The following is a 20,230-nucleotide window of genomic DNA, read 5'->3' on the forward strand; positions in this document are numbered from 1 at the left end:
GCTTGTTGGCTGTATCTTTCTTACCTACGTTGAATTCCGATTCTGAATAATTTCTGCAGTAAAACACCGGCGTAGCCCAGTCACTAGCGCGTTTACCTGCTGATCCGAAGCTGTGCTCGGGCGTGGGTTCGAAACCGGATTAGGCTGACCTAGTTTGGGTATTTCCGATGTTTTTCTAACTCTAAGGCGGATGTCGGCGTCATCTCGGATTATAGTACTATGTCTGTATCACAAATTTCTTCGACGCTGATTAACCTGGTAGTTTATACAGAGTCGTTAAATAACCGACTAAAAGTCTCTGTAGTTGAAAGAGTAATGGAATATACTACTGCTGCTGCTGCTACTGCTACTACTACTACTACTACTACTACTACTACTACTACTACTACTACTACTACTTTACTGTCGCCCACCCCCATTGTCTAGTAGGTGTAAAGCGCTCTCTTCTAGACCCAACGGCTGCGAGTTAAAACCAGGCGGAGTTTGTAAGTTCCTACACGGTCAGTGTACAATATAACCCTTCTTGGATGTGTAAATTCCTACAGATGGCAATACTGACCTAAAATGTAATGTGTAAGTTCCTTCACGACAAAAAAAAAAAGTCAACAGACAAAATTCTCCCTCCCACTTTATGCAGACTGGGGACTGCCAACAAAGTAATCTGTTTGGTGTAGTTACAAATTTTGTCATGCGGTGATTTCATGCATTTGCATTCGTCCATTTCTGTCAACGTCGCCTTTCAATAAGGAACAAAATTCTGTTCGTACATGAAACTGCTTTTACATAATGAAATCGGGATATTTAGCCCCCTGAGTAGTCTTTATACAATTTTTGGATGTATTTCAGTTTACTTTATGAGCATTTGTCTCTTCTGGACTTATTCCAATTTGTGTACTACGTCTAATGCGTGCAATGTCCACCGTTGTAATTTAATTTTAATTTTAGTTTTTGCTAACCTCTAAACGTAGCCTAAGACTTACGAAGTTCGTTCACATAAATTGTCCACAGTTTTCGTTTGCATGCATTACTTACTATTTGTCGATTGATTGTGCTTTCTTCCTTGTGGTTATAGTTAAACCTGTTCAAATCACATATTTTTAATCTTTCATTTTCTGTATAAACTTTAGCTCTATATTTTTATGTACACAGCGCTAAGTATAAATATTAGACTTGGACATATGATGTCGAAATAATTGAAAATTGTTCACTAAAAGTAATTATTTTTTTTACTTATAAATCGTATATCCATGGTGACCGATGTGTTGGCCTGTTTGTTGTTGTGGAAAACTGTTGTCTAAGACTAACGGTCATGTAACCGAGTTACCAACTGTTTCTTGTTGTTCAATTGTTTATTGTTGTTGAAATCTGTTCTCTCAGACCAACAGGGAACCATGTTACCAAATTGTTCAACGAAAATTTACCGTGCAGGTTCTACTTTCTTCTGGCTATATAGTAACTTATACATTATCTTTTACAGGAACTTTGACCTTTGTAGAAATTTACTCATCCAAGTTGTTTTATACCTTAACCGTGTAGGAAATCACATCCGCCCAATCCCGGCTGGGATAGATGAATATTTCAGTATGCGAAAATCGGAGCACAATATTGCTCTAAGGGGACTTTACGCCGTGTGTCCTGTGTAGGAATTTTCCAGCACGTTAAAGACCTCCAAGCCTAAATTAGAGTCTCTGGACTAAATTTCTCCTCTCTCACGTACTAGTAATACCTTAGTTGCAAATTAGGTGGGATTTGAGGCGATAAGCTTACAATTTTTCCCTCTGTCCCTGTTGGCAAATAAGTGTAACTAAATTCCCTGTAGGTATTGAAACCTCCTCTAGGAGCTTATCTATGTTCCAACTACCGAACTAAGGGTTCAATGAATGATGGATGATTACTGTACTACTAATATTGGAAATAACTTCTTGTTCTCATTGCAAAACATTTCCCGAGCGAATTGTGTTGCAGTAAGAAATGAGAAAATTGAGAAAATAATTTGGTTAGTATATGTATGTATATGTAAGTGTGTATGTGACAGCTTTTATATGTATATGTATGTTATATGTTCAGGCTTTCTCTTTTCTAAAATTTTCAGATCACATTACATAAGTCGCACACGTGGCGTGATTCTCATACTCTAGGTCAGACATATTCAACTGCTGGCTCTGTGACGTCACACGTCTCTGCTCTCGAGCTCCTTGAGAGGGGAAGCATAGGTAAAAGACCAAAGTAGGGGGAGTGGCAGTGAAAGGGATGGAGATGTTTAAGTAGCGGAGACACAACATTGCCCTCCTTCACGTACTCTGCTCCGAGAGGGGAAACGCTCTCCAACGTGACAGGTTGGCCAGTTGGAAATGACTGCTCTAGGTTAACTACAATATTCTGTCTCAAAGGAAAAAGAAGACATCAAGTAAACACTAATGGACATCCACTTCCTTTACGGGATTTGAATTCACAATCGTGAATTCCACCTGTTACGTCGCTTGTATTCCACAGCGGTTACTCTTTATAAGAAGATAAAAATTTGTACGAAATTTCAACATTTTCTAAAAGGAAAAAAAAAAAAAACACGTGAGTATCTAAGTCCATGCCTTCCGCCTTCTGTGCTAGAAAGGTTTCAAAGGAAAATTAATATATTATATTCAAGGATAATAACAGTACTTACGGCTGAAGTTGAGGTTAATGGAAGCAGCCACTTCACCCATCTTGTTCTTGGCCTTGACTTTGTAGAGGCCGGCATCTGTCTCGATGACGTCGTCCAGCTCGAGTACGACCAGGAACTTGTTGGTACCAATGGACTGGATCCTCATGTTGGTGCGGTGGTCCTCCGCCAGCTGGGTCTCGCTGCGGAACCACGTGATCTCTGGCTTGGGGGACGCCAGAAGTTGGCATTCGAATATGAGTCTATTACCCTCATCTTCTTGGCGAAGCTGTGGCTTCTGAGTAAAGCTCGGAGCGAAGTCCTCGGCCACCCCCATTTTTATCTTATTGAGGGGTGCCTAGGAACCAAACTATCCGGGCTTCTCGATTCACGAGACCCCGAGGATTTCAGCAGCAATGGCTAGGGCATCAACCCCTCTCTGAAAAAGAAACAGAAATTACAATTAATGGATGAATTTTCTTCTACAATAATTACTGATCATTCAGGGGCTATCATGGAGCACACTGCATAATCTGACATCAATAATAATGAGAATATTAAAAAATTTCGTGATACATATTTTATCATTATTCTACGACATAATGGTAAATTTTATCGCAATTACGACGTCATAGCAATTACGAACACCACCATCTTATGAAATTACAGTTATTGTAACATCATTACGATGTTTAACAATTTGTCCGTTACGTCTCAATTACTGTATGTTATGAATAAATATTAAACACTGACAGGTAAAATGTTTCACTTTATTTGGTTAACAAACATAGAGACGATTTCATTAACAATGAAATGAATTTTTATGCAAATTTTCTCTACAAGATGTGCGCTGAAGCCGAAGGTACAGAATATTTTCCCTGCATTGCAGATATTGTAGAGTGCGGCATTTTAATTATAGAGTCTGTCGATATTTAATCTTAGGTTTGTTGTCGGCTTCAGTCATACAGTATCACGACCATATTAAAATAAATTTATGAGTGAGAAAGGGAAGGAAGGAGCGGAAGGACGAGGAAGAGAGGGTAGAGAGAGGAGGAAAAGAGAAACGTACATTAAAATATGTACCGGTAGTCAACGAATTCAAGAAAAGGGGAAAAATACAAAGAAACCGATGACCTTTCATTGTTAGTATATCTCTGCTCTAAGTTCCGTGACAACCATCGCAAATGAAGTCTTTCCGACCGTCAATAATGGTTTTACGCTTCACATGTGAAAGCCTCTGCTTAAATCAATGCTTTGTGATCGATGGCGATGCTGAAGGGGCAGAATGAGAGTGAATACTATCAAAAATGTTCTGGTGCTTAAGATTGAGAAAGAGATACGTTGGATTAAGTCTCGCAACAGCAGACGCCAAATTACTTGTAGAATTTCGCGAGTACTGAAAATTGTGCTTTACTTAAACTGTATATGATTATGCACAAATATACATGAATTATTTAAAACATTTATGAGTTAAAGGTTCTCTAACAAACATTGGAGTTATGCCAATTCGTCATTCGGATCCTTACAGATTGCCGATATCACATTCTAGTGTTTTTGTGCTCACCTATGATAGCTAGAATGTCCTATTATTTCTTTTCCTTTTGTATTAGTTTAAAACAGAAAAGCAGCGTTTATGTACTAATTGCATTATTAGATAACTAGCCTAACAATTAATTAGATCCTAAATTATTATCTGAAACTGTATGTTAAGGAAAGTCTATGCTTATTATTAACTTGTATTCCTTTATAATTAATTGAATTTATTACAGAGGAACATGCTGCAAAACATGTTTTGATTTCTTGTTGTCTTGTATGAATGTAACACATCTGTTTCTTAAAAGCAGTTTAATTCACCTCACAGTGGTAGGCCAATAGAGTTAGTTTCGCTCACCCCTTCTTGCTCACCGCTACTGCATGCAGAATAGATTCACTGAACCACTCAGTGCTTAATAGCACGTAGAGTCGAGTACGTGCTTCTGACTGACATCCCTGCTCTACAGAAAGTCACACAGTGAATAATGGAATGGATTTGGAACTTAGATTTCATTATCGTTCACTTTCTTCGCACCAGGCTACTGGCGAAAATTAATTATAGTAGAGTTAACAGAGCTACATAAACGAGATTAATCTTTAAGTGTACGAAGATTAGGCAGGGAATGAAGTTCATAGAATCACATTAAAATATTTTATTTTCTTGATTACTTCGTTTTCTGTTGAAATTTTAATCACTGCAATGAAATCATTAAGGCATCGAGTAGCGCGCGAAGTTTAGCGTTATATTTACACGACGCAATAAATAAATGAATAAATAAATAAATAAACAAAGCCTAATAAAATCCTAAAAGCAGAAGCTCACAATATTAAAACTGGAGATGGTTTAAAGAGTAATCATTGATATTCTCACCAAGTAGTGAAGATATGTTGTGAAAACCCATAACGCTATGTACAGTGCCAGAAAAAAAATGGCCCGCCTGAATTTTCTAAATTCCAGATTTAATGCATTGAGCATGTTAGTGCTCTAAAACAGTGGTACACACTAGATCGCTTTGGCAGTTACATCAATTTTAATTCGATTTTTGTCGTAATTCAAAAGGCATTTGAAAAGATGTGATAGAAATTGTTATATTCTTAATAGTATGTGAGTAGCAGCAAAATAGAATGAGAGTGGCGAAAAACAACCAGCGTAATTAATTAAAAAATTCTTTCTCCAAAAGTATCCGAACCCTGAACTTTGTAGTCTGAGAACAAGCATGCTAGCACAGAGCTATCGGAATGCTTGCAATGAATTGTCATAATCGGGGTTGTACCATATCGTGTTTGTTGCATTATGATTCTTAAACATTAATTTGATCTTATTTTCACATTAATTTCGTGCTTTCTGCATTAGTTTTGAAATATCTTCCTGTAGTACTATTCAAATAATATTGGGTTGAAAATCTTTATTAAACCGTTGTGGTGTGAATCGCGCTCTGTAGAGATCTGCAAGAGTCGGGCCATTTTTTTCTGGGACTGTACTTTTCAAGAGGCGGAACTCATGAGATGTTAATAGAGAACGTTTTGTCCACAAAGAAATTCCATGTTCCTAAATAAAACCTGCCATAATGTAGTCTCTCTTTAGAACAAATTCCATTTCCGACCCTATGGAATTTGAACGCGGAAATCCGGCAAGTAAACATTTCCTCATAACAGTCACTGTTCTATATTGTCAACAAGACAGAGGTTAGGGACCTGAAAAATATCTCTTACCTTCTTCGTAATCTTAAAAATAACTGTCGACTGTGCCATAACTCAGCTGAAGCTTCTCACTTAACGTAATGGAATTCCATCTCAGGTATATCTCGGGCGAACAGGGTTGTGAGGTAGTAAGTTTCCATAAATATTTGGATTACTCCTGCTGTTATAATTATACATTCATCTCGTCATTTTTAAATGTTATTTCGTTTAAAACGCCGCTACCGGTATATCAAGGATTACGATAATGAAATAACCTAACACGAGAGGTGTAGAGTTGCATGTTGCAACCGATGACCCCAATCCTCCTACAGAAGAGAAATATTTTGTTTTAGTTCCGAATTATTTTAGTAATCAGTAACCAATAGCGAAAGAAACACCAAGTTTCAAACAACGGCCAGGAATAATGTGAGGATTCTTGAGTACTAAGTTCAGGGAAAAGGCTATTACAGCCATGACTTGGACAGAATATTCAACATAGACCTTTGTCCTATGTGATGGTTAGAAATAACGGTAATTTCAGAGCCATAGTATACAATGAAATCTGTTCAAATCGGTACCTGAATAATCCGAAATCCTATTTCGGAACAATTCATTGGTCCCGGCTAAATTCGTAAGTATTATGTGTCATTTTTCCTGAATAAAACGGAAACTGTCAAACGCGGAAACGTAAACTGTCTGCTACTATTCAAAATGGAATTAATATTTTGGACACACTGCTTTAATGTAAACTATATTTTAAACAGCGTATAATTTCAAGGAATGTACGAAATCTCTAGGTCTCTAAGATACAAACAAGTTTTCTTTGCAAAATTTTAGAGGGTAAGAGGGTGTGTTGGCCTGACAGTCAAGAAGTTTATTATCCTGTTGATTGGGCAGACGAGTCCCTTCAAACATTTTCAATGGTTCACACCCGTAAACTGTCATAGCTGGAGAGAGCGCAAGTGTAGTGACTTCGTGGTAAAAAAAAAGTTGCGTAAAATGAGACATTATTCTTGAATATGAAGTAAAAGTTATCGAGTTAAAGAAAAATGAGAAACGAAATGTTATGGGAAATAATGTTGAAATTCAGTTGTGGGGGAAAAAAAATATTTTTTTTTATTATACGATTAAATTACCTTAGGGATAGCAATGTAATTATGAATACTGTTAATAGGCACTCAAATCACACTACTAGTTCTAGAATCAGCAGTAGCTGTTATTCAATCATAGCATGAAGATTGCTTATTCAAGCTTTCAAGCAGTAATCACGATGCAAAGGCACAATGTATGATGTGTTAAAAACACACTCTGTAACAAATTTAATGTTCAGCAACATTACGATGTAGGCTATATAATTTCCATGAATATAAGAACGTCGCGGAAAATGATAGGATGAAAATTAATGATGATTAAAAAAAACATTTGAAACTATTAGTATAAAATTTTACTAAAATATTGAAAATCTATCTAGAAGTTATAACGCCGAGTTTTAACAAATTTCATAGTTTTACTATGGTTATTATTCATTTGTTTAAATTCCATCTCGCTCGTAAGTTTGCTGAAGAAATCCTAGTAATGTTAATATTTGGGACGAAAAGATTTTTCAACAAAACTGGGAGAAGACCACGTTTGAAAGTCTCTCACAGAGTCCATTATGATGATAGTTTCCAACAAGAATGACATTGGAAGAATTATTATTAGAGAACATCACAAAAGTTTAGAAAATTGAAACTTTCATAAATAAGAACAAAATTGAATGTTTGTATATGTGTATGTCAGCAAAAGAGGTTTGAATTATTTTAGTTTTATTTAAAAAGAAACGTCAATATATGAAAATTTTGAAAAATTGTCAGGATATAGTCCACTGCGCAATTATTCATGAATGGGTAGTGTCATTCACATATAACAATATTTCAAATTGTAGGCCTATGTATTATAATGCGAAATAATTTTTATTAAGAATTTTTGTCAAGTATACCTCCAAATAAATATTATTTAACATGATAGTCGAAACATAAATTTGACAAATAAATAATCCTATTACGGCTATGTATAGCCAAGCATTAACTTTACATTGCTGTAGTACCTTATTCCCTGTAGAGCATACACAACTGACTATCTTACGCTCACTTATACCACAGCGCTCGCAACGTGCACTCTGATAGACAACATTCCGTAACCTTGCCAGTGTCCTTGACATGCTTGTAATAGACCATCGTTATTGTGAAATTTTGCAAAAGGTTTGCCAAAATGTTTCTCTAATGGCGGGTTATTGCTTTTTATTTTTTGCATTATTATTATTATTATTATTATTATTATTATTATTATTAATATTATTATTACTAGCTATTATTATAAGTTATACCTGAAACATTGAACTGTAGCAACAATGACCATGTGGATTAGATATATTGTTTTCAGTTCTCTGAAGTGAAGCGTGTGTTTAGATATTTAGTGACAGGAAGTAGCTTCTTCAGTCTGCTATACTTACAACTAAGGCCCGTAACACACTTGCAGAGTTTTCGCCAGCGAGGAATGTGTTGCGAGAAAATTAAAAAATTGATAACACGTATTCAAATGGACGTCCACACACTGGAAGAGATTTCTCGCTCGAGGCAGAAAACTCGCGCGAGTTTCTCGCTGGAATCGGTAGCTCAGCGAATTTCCTTGACACATTTATCAAAGATGATTGACATTTATACTCTTTATGACGATTGAATGTAGTAAAAGATATTACAGGTGGCGATGAATTGTATTGTTTTTATTTGAAAATGAGGAAAGATGGCTAATAATTGCAGTCAGAAACTTATCGAACTTGTACGATGTCACCCGTATACCTATTTATATGATACACGGGATGAAAACTATAAAAACACGGAACTTAAAGAAGAAATCTGGAAACAAATATCAGATTATCTGAAAATAAATAGGGCTATATTTTATTTTGATGAGATTTAATAGTATTGATTAAACATTTGAAATAATGTATCTATATGTCTTAACAGTTTATGTAATTTTAATCAGACTATAGCAAAGAATTCTCTGTCATATCATGAATGCCAAAAAAATAATTGTGGTCCATTGAACCTGAAATAACGCCTAAACGTATCATCATTCAAAACGAAACCAATGTCCAAAACTCACCATTATTTTCGTAAGATACAATGTGATTTTCAGATATTTCTGGCTTTAATTTTGGGCCTACTTCTTCTTTTCATGAACAAAATATATTCATGTAACTCCATTTCTTCATCATCCGAATACTCAGATTCAACAAAGCGTTCGTACGTAATTTGTAAAGTACGACAATAACAGGTTATATATTTAAGTACGTAAATACATAACCTATAATACTTCCCCCAACGATTGATTACTATAATCAAAAAAATGTTTTCTGCATGAAGGCAGAGCATAGATGATCATAGCAAGGTGTGATCTGTAATAGCGAGAACTCGCCAAGTGTGTGGAGGAGGCTCTTCGCCTCTTTCTCGCAATACATTTCTCGCTGGCGAAAACTCTGCAAGTGTGTTACGGGCCTAAGGAGAAGACTTTGATTGTGGACATGGAGATGCGTGCCAGGCGACGAAAGGGAGGAAAAGGCGAGCGGGTATAAAGACACACGCCGCTATGCTATGGCTTTATGCGATTGAATAGTGACAGGAATTAGAATCCGCAGTCTGCCATAAAGAGCAGTCGTATTTATTAACTTGGTTATTTAATTTCCGTTTTAATATTCTAAATGTAAAATAAATGTACAGGGACATCATTTTATTTTTACTAACATATTTAATATTAACTTGCCTATACCTCTGGATCAACGCCGTTTACTACCCCCTTCCACGATTGGAGTTCGATGATACTGGCGTAATATATAAACAAATCACTTTACTAGGAATAGGAGGGAAGAAAAGTAGTTCATCCATTTACGTAAACTAGGAAATATCGCGTTTTTGAGTTTGATCATTTTCATTAGGTTTTTGTTTAATCAAAATACAGTACAGTATTAACAATGAGTGTTTTTACTCACGAACTGAGCTGTCCATGTGGACATATTCATTATGTAGTGTATATTATACTGTCTACAGCACATTAACGTACAATATAGAGAATGAAGTTAAATTGAAAAATAATCATAATATGGATATTTAAACACATTTTTTAAAATGGTGGCCGTTCACTTCAATACAGGCTTCAGTTCTAATGTGCATATTATTGCACTATAGATTATTTGTACCTAATCCCAATTACCAGTTTCGTCCTTCTTCCTTGTAACTCATGTTGAAATAATTCTATACCTATTCTATAAAAGAGTACTTTGCGTACTGTAAATTCAATCTTCACTTCTGCTCGATCCGAAAAGATAAAATTCCTCAGACATACTATCTACTGTCCATCCAAGTGGTTATGTCGTAGGGTCGTAGAAAGGGAGGAAATCACGTGACAGTTAATTACTTAACGAGATCCTTTTATTTAAGTTATTTTTAACAGTTGTATAATATTACGTATACGTCCAAATCCTAACAGATATTAATATTCTCAGAAAAGAGCTAAGTCAGCCCAGCCACTAGCTGGCGAATAAAAGCTGGTGGGGGAAACCGGGATACGACGTAGGCAAATGGACGACAGTACCTGTGCGAAAATGATTCAATATTGAAAGCTCTTTCGTCACTGGAAAACGCGAACATATTTTTGGAACGTACTGTTTACTATGACCGTAAGGCTACTATGACTGTATATGCGGTCTTGGATCTGTGTGGAGGACAGTTGAACTTCATTAGTAGAAGGGGTGGGAGTGAAGTATATTCAAAAACTCAGGTACAATATAAATTGAAGTAAAAATAAAGTGATGTCCCTGTATAATTATTTGAACTTCTGTAGTTTTAACATTTTAAGCGTTGTTGCGTCATTTTTAGGGGAATCCTACGTTAGGCCTATTTACCGTAACTACAGGAACTTTAAGTTCATTTAGGGTTGCTAAATATTATATATAAAGGGTTCGCTCAATTCAGATCTTTGTGAAAGGGATTCGCGAGTCGAAGAAGTTTGGAAACCACTGTAATTGACGATATTGCGATGATATTCTTTAGCTGCCTGCACCGTTAAACACCTGGCTTAGCTGCCTCATGAGTAATGCCGATTGTTGTCAGTTATGAGATTCCAACCAGCCTTTGAACTGCTACCTAATTATACATCTACCTATAGTTGCTTATTAAAACATTCTATATTTTTACTTATATCTTGGACTCATCTGTGTTTCTCAGAATTATGATTATAATATAGTTCCTTTAAAACCACATACGTTATTCATAGTCTTTAAGATGATGATATGGTAATAACGGAGCAATGGTGGAATAATATGGAGGAGAATATCTCTCTACAGCTACTTTGAACATAAGTCTTACATGATTTTCAAGAAATGAACCTCGTTTCTTCTGGTGAGAAGCCAAGATCTAAGCCACTTCTGGAAACGTATGTTTACGTCTTATTTTTGTTCGAAAAAATATATAAAATGAATATAGTGCAAAGGGTTAAATCTTATGTTGATTCTTCAGTCGAAAAAAAAAATCAACATATCTGACTTCAGAAGAAATCAGCGAGTTGAATTGCGACACATCTTACTTCGTCCCATAATGAAATCATTTTTACAAAATGTTTACTTCTCCTGTCGCGGAAGTTTTGTTGCAAGAGCTGTGCGCAAATGTTTTAAAAACATTGAGATGCACCGAGTGACAGTACAAAGCGAATAGCTAATATCTGAAACGCTGTATAAACGAACATTTCCGAGATGTTCAACAAGAATGTTTACAGGCCGCTGGTGAGTCACCTTTACTGCGCAAATGTGTATATTACCATGTGACGTAACATTTGGTTCTTTCTCCTTTAAGATTCTGTAGATTTTCTAGCAGAGGAATAGCAGACGGTGGAATCGAATTTCACTCAAATACCACGATCCCTGTCATTACAAAAAGAATTGGTAACAGGTGTCAGTTCGTCATAGATGTGAACAGTTATAGATTACTTTCTTCTTCTCGCAACTTAATTCTGAACTACTTGCTGCTGACAAAAGCTTGTAGTAATGGCTACAAAGTGTAATAAAACAAGGTCATTTAAATATTCAAATGGAAAGTAATGTAAGTTTTCCCTCAAGAAGTAAGTAAAATACACCTATCGAGGACACCGACATAGCTTAGACGGTAGCGAGTTCAGCTCGTGATAGACGCTGCACTTCTGCTTGGGCTGATTGCCTGGTTAGGTTTACTCCGATGTTTGCTCCAACTGTAAGGAGAATGTTAGGAATTTCTAACGAATCATCTGAATTATCTCTCCTATCATCAAATTTAACGACGCTAGACAACCCCGCAGTTGATACAGCGTCGTTTGAATAACCGATTAAAATTTAAGCCTACTATTTACACCGTTTCAATATCGGATAGATCTACTTAAAAATGTAAGGGCGGCGTTGTTTAGGCAAATGTCTGAAGACAAGTTTGAAACTCAAGAGCGACACCAATAAGTCATCATTGATGAGACAACTAAGCTAGGAGATAATGGAGTATGTTGGCCAGTTCCTTTCCTTGCACTAATCAGACTTGAGATGTAGGAAATAAAAGAAATATATATTTTTAATAAACCCATTAGCATTAAATAAATTCTGCGCTTCTCCTGTGAAAGAGTTGAGACTTCAGCTGAGAGGAGATAGGTGGCGGGGACCTTGACGGAGAGTAATATTCTGATTCTTAACATCTGTGACAGCTTCAAGCCATGTATTACGCTGACGTGAACCAGTTAATCAAGGTAAAATATATTTTAACGTCCATATACATTTTAAATGCGTTCGTTTCACTTTTTAGAATTATTTGATTGAAACATCATAGAGTGCTACTCTCTCACAAGATCTGCAGAGACAAACGATACTTAGGCCAGGATGTACTGTACAATATACAATTGTTTACCTTACCGATAATGTTAAAGATGAAATATCTAATTTTCCAAACAAAACTGATAAAATTTTACCTCAGTGTATCCACAGTCTACTATATACAGTCACGAAGCTTGAATTTTGAGGAGTGGATCAGGACAGCACGTTTGCACATCTCCTTTTTATGTTAGGTTAGGTTCTTTTCAAACTGAAATGACGAGTGAAACGTACAGTTAAAATTACTCTAACCTAACCTAACCTAACCTATCCTAACCTAACTTAACATAAAAAGGTTAGGTTAGGTTAGGTTAGAGTAATTTTAACTGTCCTACGCTTCACTCGTCATTTCAGTTTGTAAAGAACCTAACGTAACATAAAAAGGAGATGTGCAAACGTGCTGTCCTGATCCACTTCTGAATTTTGAGGGTGCTAGAAACAATAGACTGTGACGGTACTATTTTGCATTGCCTGTAATGAGGCAATATTAGCGATCCTAGTGGTGAGCAACTACCTAATGTTTGCATATTTACTACGTATTGAGCTTCGCGACTGTATATAGTAGACTGTGGTGTATCCTTAAAAATTATATCGAAATATTCTCCTGACTTGTGGTAAGCATTGTTTCTAAAACTTAACATGGATTTAAACTTAATAGTAATAAAACTCAACAATTATTATTTACTTTTAAGCTTGTACCTGTTGAATTTGTGTCAGAAGTTAAGCTTCTTGGTTTTATTTTGGACACTAAACTGACATGGGATGGACATGTTAATTGCAGTATGTGTATAGTAGATTATCTCGTATTTGTATTTATTATGTCATCTGAATTTTAAAGTAATTATCAAAAGAATATCTTAGACAATGTTACTTTACTTTTTTCACAGCATTATAACTTATGGTATACACATTTGGGGAAATAGTGCCAATGTTGACAAAATTCTTATCCTCCAAAAGAAGGCCTTAGGTATTGTTTCCGGTTCCTCTTAAATAACACATTTTCGACCTTTATTCAAAGATTTTAATATTCTCACCGTTGTAAATCAGCACATATTTAATTGTCTTATACTTACTAAAATTAATTTACATAATTTGGACTTACAGTCCCAATTCCATCGTCATCCAACCGGGAACAATCATCTTATAGTTCCTCTCCATGTCAGACTAAGTAAAAGTAAAAAGTATATTTTTTTATCAATCAGCCATTCCAAGCAAACTGGGAATTATAATGAAAAAGTATATTCCAGAAATACTTGTTTATTATTAGTGTAAGACATAGATAAGGCTTACAATTTAAATAGTTGAATGTTTTATTTTCAAAAGAAAAATATTTGATAAGTTTTATGGGCAATGAATTTGTGTGGTCTGGCTAAGTAATGGGTAATTTTTGTTTCCCTAAAGTTTGCAGCACTTAGCCATAGAGAGATCAGCTGTTAATATATGTTTTTCAAGGAGCTATTGTTGAAGAAATATTTTGAGAGCCTGCACTGTTAATTCCAGAGCTCCGGGAAAAAAAAAACATTTTACTCTGTACTATATTCTTTCTGCCATTTATTTTAAGTAGATTGGGTTAATAAACATTAGCAGTCTTAAAGTTCAAGTGAATATTTTAACTTAGAAATGTCACAGTTGTTTTTAAACTAGAAAAATGAACGACATTAAGTCATCTGTAACATCCGTGACAAGGAAGAAACAGCTATAAAATATTATGGCTTCTTGATAATACGTTTTACAATATTAATGAGTTTGTAAATTCTAATGTAAATCTTGTCTGTTAATGTGTTACAACTTCAGGCGTCTGAAATTCTTAACAATAAAATGAAAAAAAAAAAAAAAAACTAGTTGTGATTCATATCAATGAACTGGGTTACTTTTCAAACAATTACTTTGTAATAATAAAATGGCCTCCGTTCTTTTCTTATCTGTGATAATAATTAAAATCTCGAGAAGTAATTTAAAAAAGTAAAAGTGTTACATTCACCTTCGTGCACAGTAAAACCTTTTTATTTAGGAAACAATACATAAACTGGTGAATAGTATAATAAACCTACATACATTTTCGTGAACAAGAATAACAAGTAAATTAACTAGCACCACATAAAAACAAAATCTAACTAGTAACACCTTCAACTTCTTTAAAAATCATAAAAATACAATTACTTTGTACAAAAGTAAAAATTACCTGTTAATTTTCGTAAATACAGTAATAGTTTTCCAAAAAATTGCATATAGTGAAAGTGTAAATTTTATAATATAAACAGGTATGTTATGGACGATTTGTTATAACATTAAAAAACTTCTTAGAACAAAATGTCATCTAGTAAGACACTGTGAATATTTTGTAATCTATTTTGTATATCGTTTATTCAACACTAAACTATTTGCTTATATAAAATAATTTTTTCTTAGCATTTGAAGAATAATCTTAAGAATTTAAACAGCAAGTTATGTTTTAGAGAGTTTGAAAGGTATGTGGAGTAAATATTAGGCAATAATTTTTATTATTCTGGAAGGAATATTGATTTTTCGAAATAAGATACAATTAAAATTTACAAAAATGTTAATTTGTATAATTTTAGACCAAATGAGATGACATTTTGTAAGGAGGCTATTTATATGCAGCTTGATTTGTGTATAAATTTTCGGAGACCTATCTCAAACAATTAATTCTGTTCCTGCCAAGCCCATCTAATAAGCCTCAACCGTGAGTTGTAACAGTAACGAACTTGAATAGACAGGGAACTCTTAAAGTGCATCTACACGGTTCGACTTTTGTTTCAACTTTACGCATTCAAGCAATGAATGCAGAATTGATATTTGATATTACTTAATATATTTACGTACTGGAGATGACGTTCAAAACTTTATTCTTTCAATATTCTTCTCAGATTGCATGCGTACGCGCATGGAAAATTGATTCGTGTAGATGCAGCTTTAGGTATAGCTATGCACACTGTCAGATATTGTTAAGCGACACTTGGGGCTATATAAGGAAAAAAGAAAAAGACTTCTGTCTCGTCCTACAAATGTTGTAGGTCAATGTTTTTCCAGAAAACTGAATAAATTTACGGAATTTCATAAAAGTAAGGCGAGTACGTAAATAAACAATTTAAGGTAAAGAATTTTTACCTGAGCACTCTTAAAGGTCTGTACGAATTAATCATTTAAAATTTGAACATTTTCAACCATAAAAAATCGCGAAAATGGTCACATTATCACATTACAATGCTAAAAGTTGTAGGTTCAGTTTGGAGTCGCACTACGGGCGAAATAACAGATTCTTAAGCTGGGCGCTCACTTACAGGGAAAAAATCCATTCGCAGCGTTCGGATTTTTATTCTTTGCAATAGTTTAAATGGAGCATCGCCCACTTGGCCGTATCGCCTCTGTCCGCATGACCGGAATTCTGGCCAGAGGATTCTAAACGGATTTCCGTACTGGCCAAGATCGAAATAGAGAATGTCACGGCAAATGTATCGATTGCAAGGCCTCCAATCGCGGAAATATTGAAGATATAATGAAATGGATGACGCGAAGCTTATTTTATCAAGTTCTACAGTATGAAGAGTTTTATAATTTATGAAATTAGAATTATAGCAATGTAATATGAAGAAAAAACATATGAGAGGAGACTGGGAAAATACTAAATTAACCAGGTATGTTCGCAGTTCATTTAAGTAACAGAGCTATTTGTTTTATTTCCAGGTTCAGTTCAGAACACTACAATGAAATAATGCGCTCTAGCGTTAAATTACAACACTATTTGATTATTCATTCGGAAATGCGAATAAGTGAGCGATACTATGATAAAAATCCGAACGCAACGAACGAATTTTTTCCGGTAAGTTAGCGCCTAGCTTTATTCAGTATGTGTTACTTTTTATGTCCGTGAACATCGGAAAGTTGATCGGCGAACTCGCCGGCCCGTTTAAAAATTTTTCGTAAAATGAGCTTTTCGCGTCAATCAGTGTCTTCCGACCACTATGCGCCGTTACAAATCCATTACTCTCTCTTTCGTTTCCGTGAATTTTGCATCGAATGGCAAGCATGTTAATGACAGAAAAACCGTCATCTTCGGTGTTCTGGTAGTTACCATGTTTGCTACTGGACTCTAGCTTTCGAGTTCAAACACCGCAGAGGACAGAATTTTTAAGGACAACAAAATCCTTACTAAGCCTTTTCTCGGAAACTGAGTAAAACTGGGAAGCCATTGTTTAGATTTACGGAAAATAAAATCACCTATGGAAATAGTTAAAATGGCAGATAGGAGTTGCGTTATCCTATCATAGTCTCATGTTGTTTAGTCAAATGTCCGATTATAGTTTGAGCCTCAAATGTGACAACATTGAGGCACCATTCATGAGGCAACTAAACCAGGAGGTAATGGGATAGGGTGGCCAGCTCCTTTCCCTCCCTCCATTGGATACATCGCTGACTAATATATTACATTAATCACACTTCAGATGTAGGCCTATACAAACAATTGTTCTTCCTCTGACTGATATCGTCAAGTGAGATGTACTGTCTGAAAATAGATGTACGAGGGAGAGTCAAAAAGTAATCTTAATCATTGTTTTATTAATTGAATATGTACAATAAGACTACAAACACTTTAACACTTTTCAACATAGTTCCAACTATATTCAATACAAGTGTTCCTCTTATACGACATTAAAGTGAAGAAGTGTCTGTAGTCTTATTGTACATATTCAATTAATAAACGATTATTAAGGTTACTTTTTGACTTTCCCTCGTACATATCAGTCAAAACCTCAATCAGAGGTATATAGTTCCATGATATTAAGCTAAGGCGACATGTAGGCTATTTGCGGGCATGTAAAAAAGTCATTGTAGGTACGTTTGCTAATCTTGAAATTACAGATTAATAAAAAAAATACTGACATAATTTGATGTAATTTTTACATCAATTTAATGGATCATTTAGGCATATCTCAATATCTGAGACATGCCTTTTAGGTGCGTAATTGTTCACTTACTCATTATTATACACTATGTGAAAAAAAATATTTTTAAATTCTCATATATGAGCGTAGTGCACCCATCTCAAAAACGAATTGGGATTGAAGCTTTATTTTTACTTGTAGTTCTTACTAAGATCATGTTTAAACTAGAACACTGTAATAGTGTTCGTGTGATTAATTAGGTTGGAAAAGAATAATTTTAAATATCTCTCTCGTTGTAATTTACAATTCTTGCAAAAATGCTTTAAATTCTTAAACTGATATCATGCTAATAGCCTACTTTTAACAAACTTGAGTTCTGCAAGTCTACACAAAATTTCAACTTCATAGTATAATTCATTTTTGACGCGTGTTGACACATAATGGGAATTCCAAAATATTTTTACATAGACTGTAATATTCAGTAAAGACAATGTAATTCATCTATGAGTTATGTCCCGTATTTTAAAATATTTTTATATTACTCATTATAAGGTTGTAAAATTTGCATCAAATAATGGCTGCAATTTTGTTTTGCATATTCAGTTTAAAAAATAGCAAATTTACAACGATTCTTCTTTGCGTTCACGTCCAAATCCCTTTCAAAAATTATATATTTTTTATAGTTATAGAAATTATATAATAAAGTGTTATTAAACATAAAAACTATGTATAAAGATACACTACATATAGCATGCTAATGACGATCACACTTTATTAGAAATATTATGGAGTCAGTGATAACACGTGTCCAAGTGACTGGATCAAAGTATAAAGTTGCTTCTTCGCCGATGTTTCAACTTGTGATAATATTTTACAGCTATTATTCTGACTGAAGTTCCATTTGGCTCTCCTTACTTCGGGTAGTGATGACAGCTCCAATTGAAATTGCAGCTTACACGGTAAGTTATCCTGACTCTATCAATCTTATAGACATCGGAAAACTACAGTTAAAATCGTCGTAAAACAATAACACACAATAATGATAAAGAGCCTTAGAAATCGAACCTGATACTAACGAATATAAAACCAGGACTCCTTGCAGCTATGCAGAAGGAAGGGTGTCGTCCGGACCCAGATTTAGAAACGTGTACACAGTACTGTAAATCTTTAACTGATGAAACTATTCTGCACGGCAATATGCACAAGTGTGTATATACAAAAAGGGAATGGAATGGTGGCAGTGTGCTTGCGAAATATACCGCGATGCGCATAGTGGCGTGCTAGTCGCTGGTTTCAGTTCTGAGAGTTCCTATTTTGTTTTCATATTTGTTGACGTAACAATCGGAACCACCCAGTCCCCTCTCCGACGGCACCCACCTACCTCGGAATTCCAATAAACTTCAAACTCTCTTGGACTACCCTTGCCAATAGAATCTGGAACGAATTCAACATGGCCACCAAAGCAATTAATTACCTCAGTGGCATCAGACACCCAGGCTGTACGACCTCCACACTCCTTCACTTTACTAGGCATTGGTTCGATCCCTTTGTATGCCCCCTTCCATATTCCTAGTACAAACATCCATCAGACAGAAACTCGAGGCAAGAGAAAGGCGCATCCTAATATCCATTTTCAGACTCCCAAGACGAAGCACCAATCACACAGTATAACACAGATCAAGAATCACAATACTCTCACACACCTACAACAGATACATGATAAATAGGCTACATAATCTCTGCACTCAACAGACAATACACACATGCACTCTTCATATAATCGCCTAACACAAACAACGGAATAATAGAAAAACTACTTACACACTAATATAACTAGAGTCCGGATCTTTATGTAATTATATTTTTTTTCTTTGTATGTAAGTTAGGCGTCTGAAAACTGAAAATGTTGGCGAAATGGGCTACTAAGATAATTATATTTAATTTTAATACTATATATTTTTACACATTTCGCACAGTAATACGCACATATTTTAAGGTAATTACATATTTTACATAAAATTAACATCCAAACCAAGTATCGTTTAATTAAACCTCTTGTAAAGAAAATTATCAGTATTTCAGCAAACTAAAATGAAATTATAAGAATATTTTTACAATTTTAAACTCAAACTTGTTAGTACATAAAGGAATACATATTCCAGTATTCAGAACAGGACAACCACTCAGGCATAACCTGGCATTTCCATGCTAATTCTGCTATCCAGCACTTATTCTAAAAAAAAAAAAAATGTGCGATTGACAGATCTCACTATGTGGAGAAACACAGCCACATCTATTTCTTCAAATATGCACCAAAAATCTCATGCGATGTCGGGAGATCGTTTTCGATGTGAGAACATTCTGTGGAATCGCCGACGAAACTTAATTCCTGAAAATATGGAGAAATATATTGTGGAACACTGTGCTTCATGCCTTGGTTAACTTTAGAATCGCACCAAAAACGATATCGTGAGATATATATTTTGTATGAAGTTTATCTTTTTATTTATTTCTATTAAAATAATTAAAAAAACAATTTTTAAATTCCCTGTGCAATAT

The 20,230-nt window shown here is 34.9% G+C and overlaps 1 protein-coding gene across 44 annotated transcripts in view; it reads right to left on the minus strand.

Moving 5' to 3' along the window:
• Nucleotides 1-20,230, minus strand: part of bt (projectin protein bent) — a 408,836-nt gene that overhangs the window by 340,158 nt on the left and 48,448 nt on the right. For all 44 annotated transcript variants that reach the window (XM_069837452.1, XM_069837423.1, XM_069837454.1 and 41 more), the window contains exon 2: nt 2,663-3,077. In XM_069837452.1, the coding sequence (XP_069693553.1) occupies nt 2,663-2,975 (313 nt within the window). In that variant the 5' untranslated portion in view covers nt 2,976-3,077. The remainder of the gene's footprint in view (nt 1-2,662; nt 3,078-20,230) is intronic.

Source organism: Periplaneta americana, chromosome 10, assembly GCF_040183065.1.
Source record: "Periplaneta americana isolate PAMFEO1 chromosome 10, P.americana_PAMFEO1_priV1, whole genome shotgun sequence".
Taxonomy (NCBI): Eukaryota; Metazoa; Arthropoda; class Insecta; order Blattodea; family Blattidae; genus Periplaneta; species Periplaneta americana.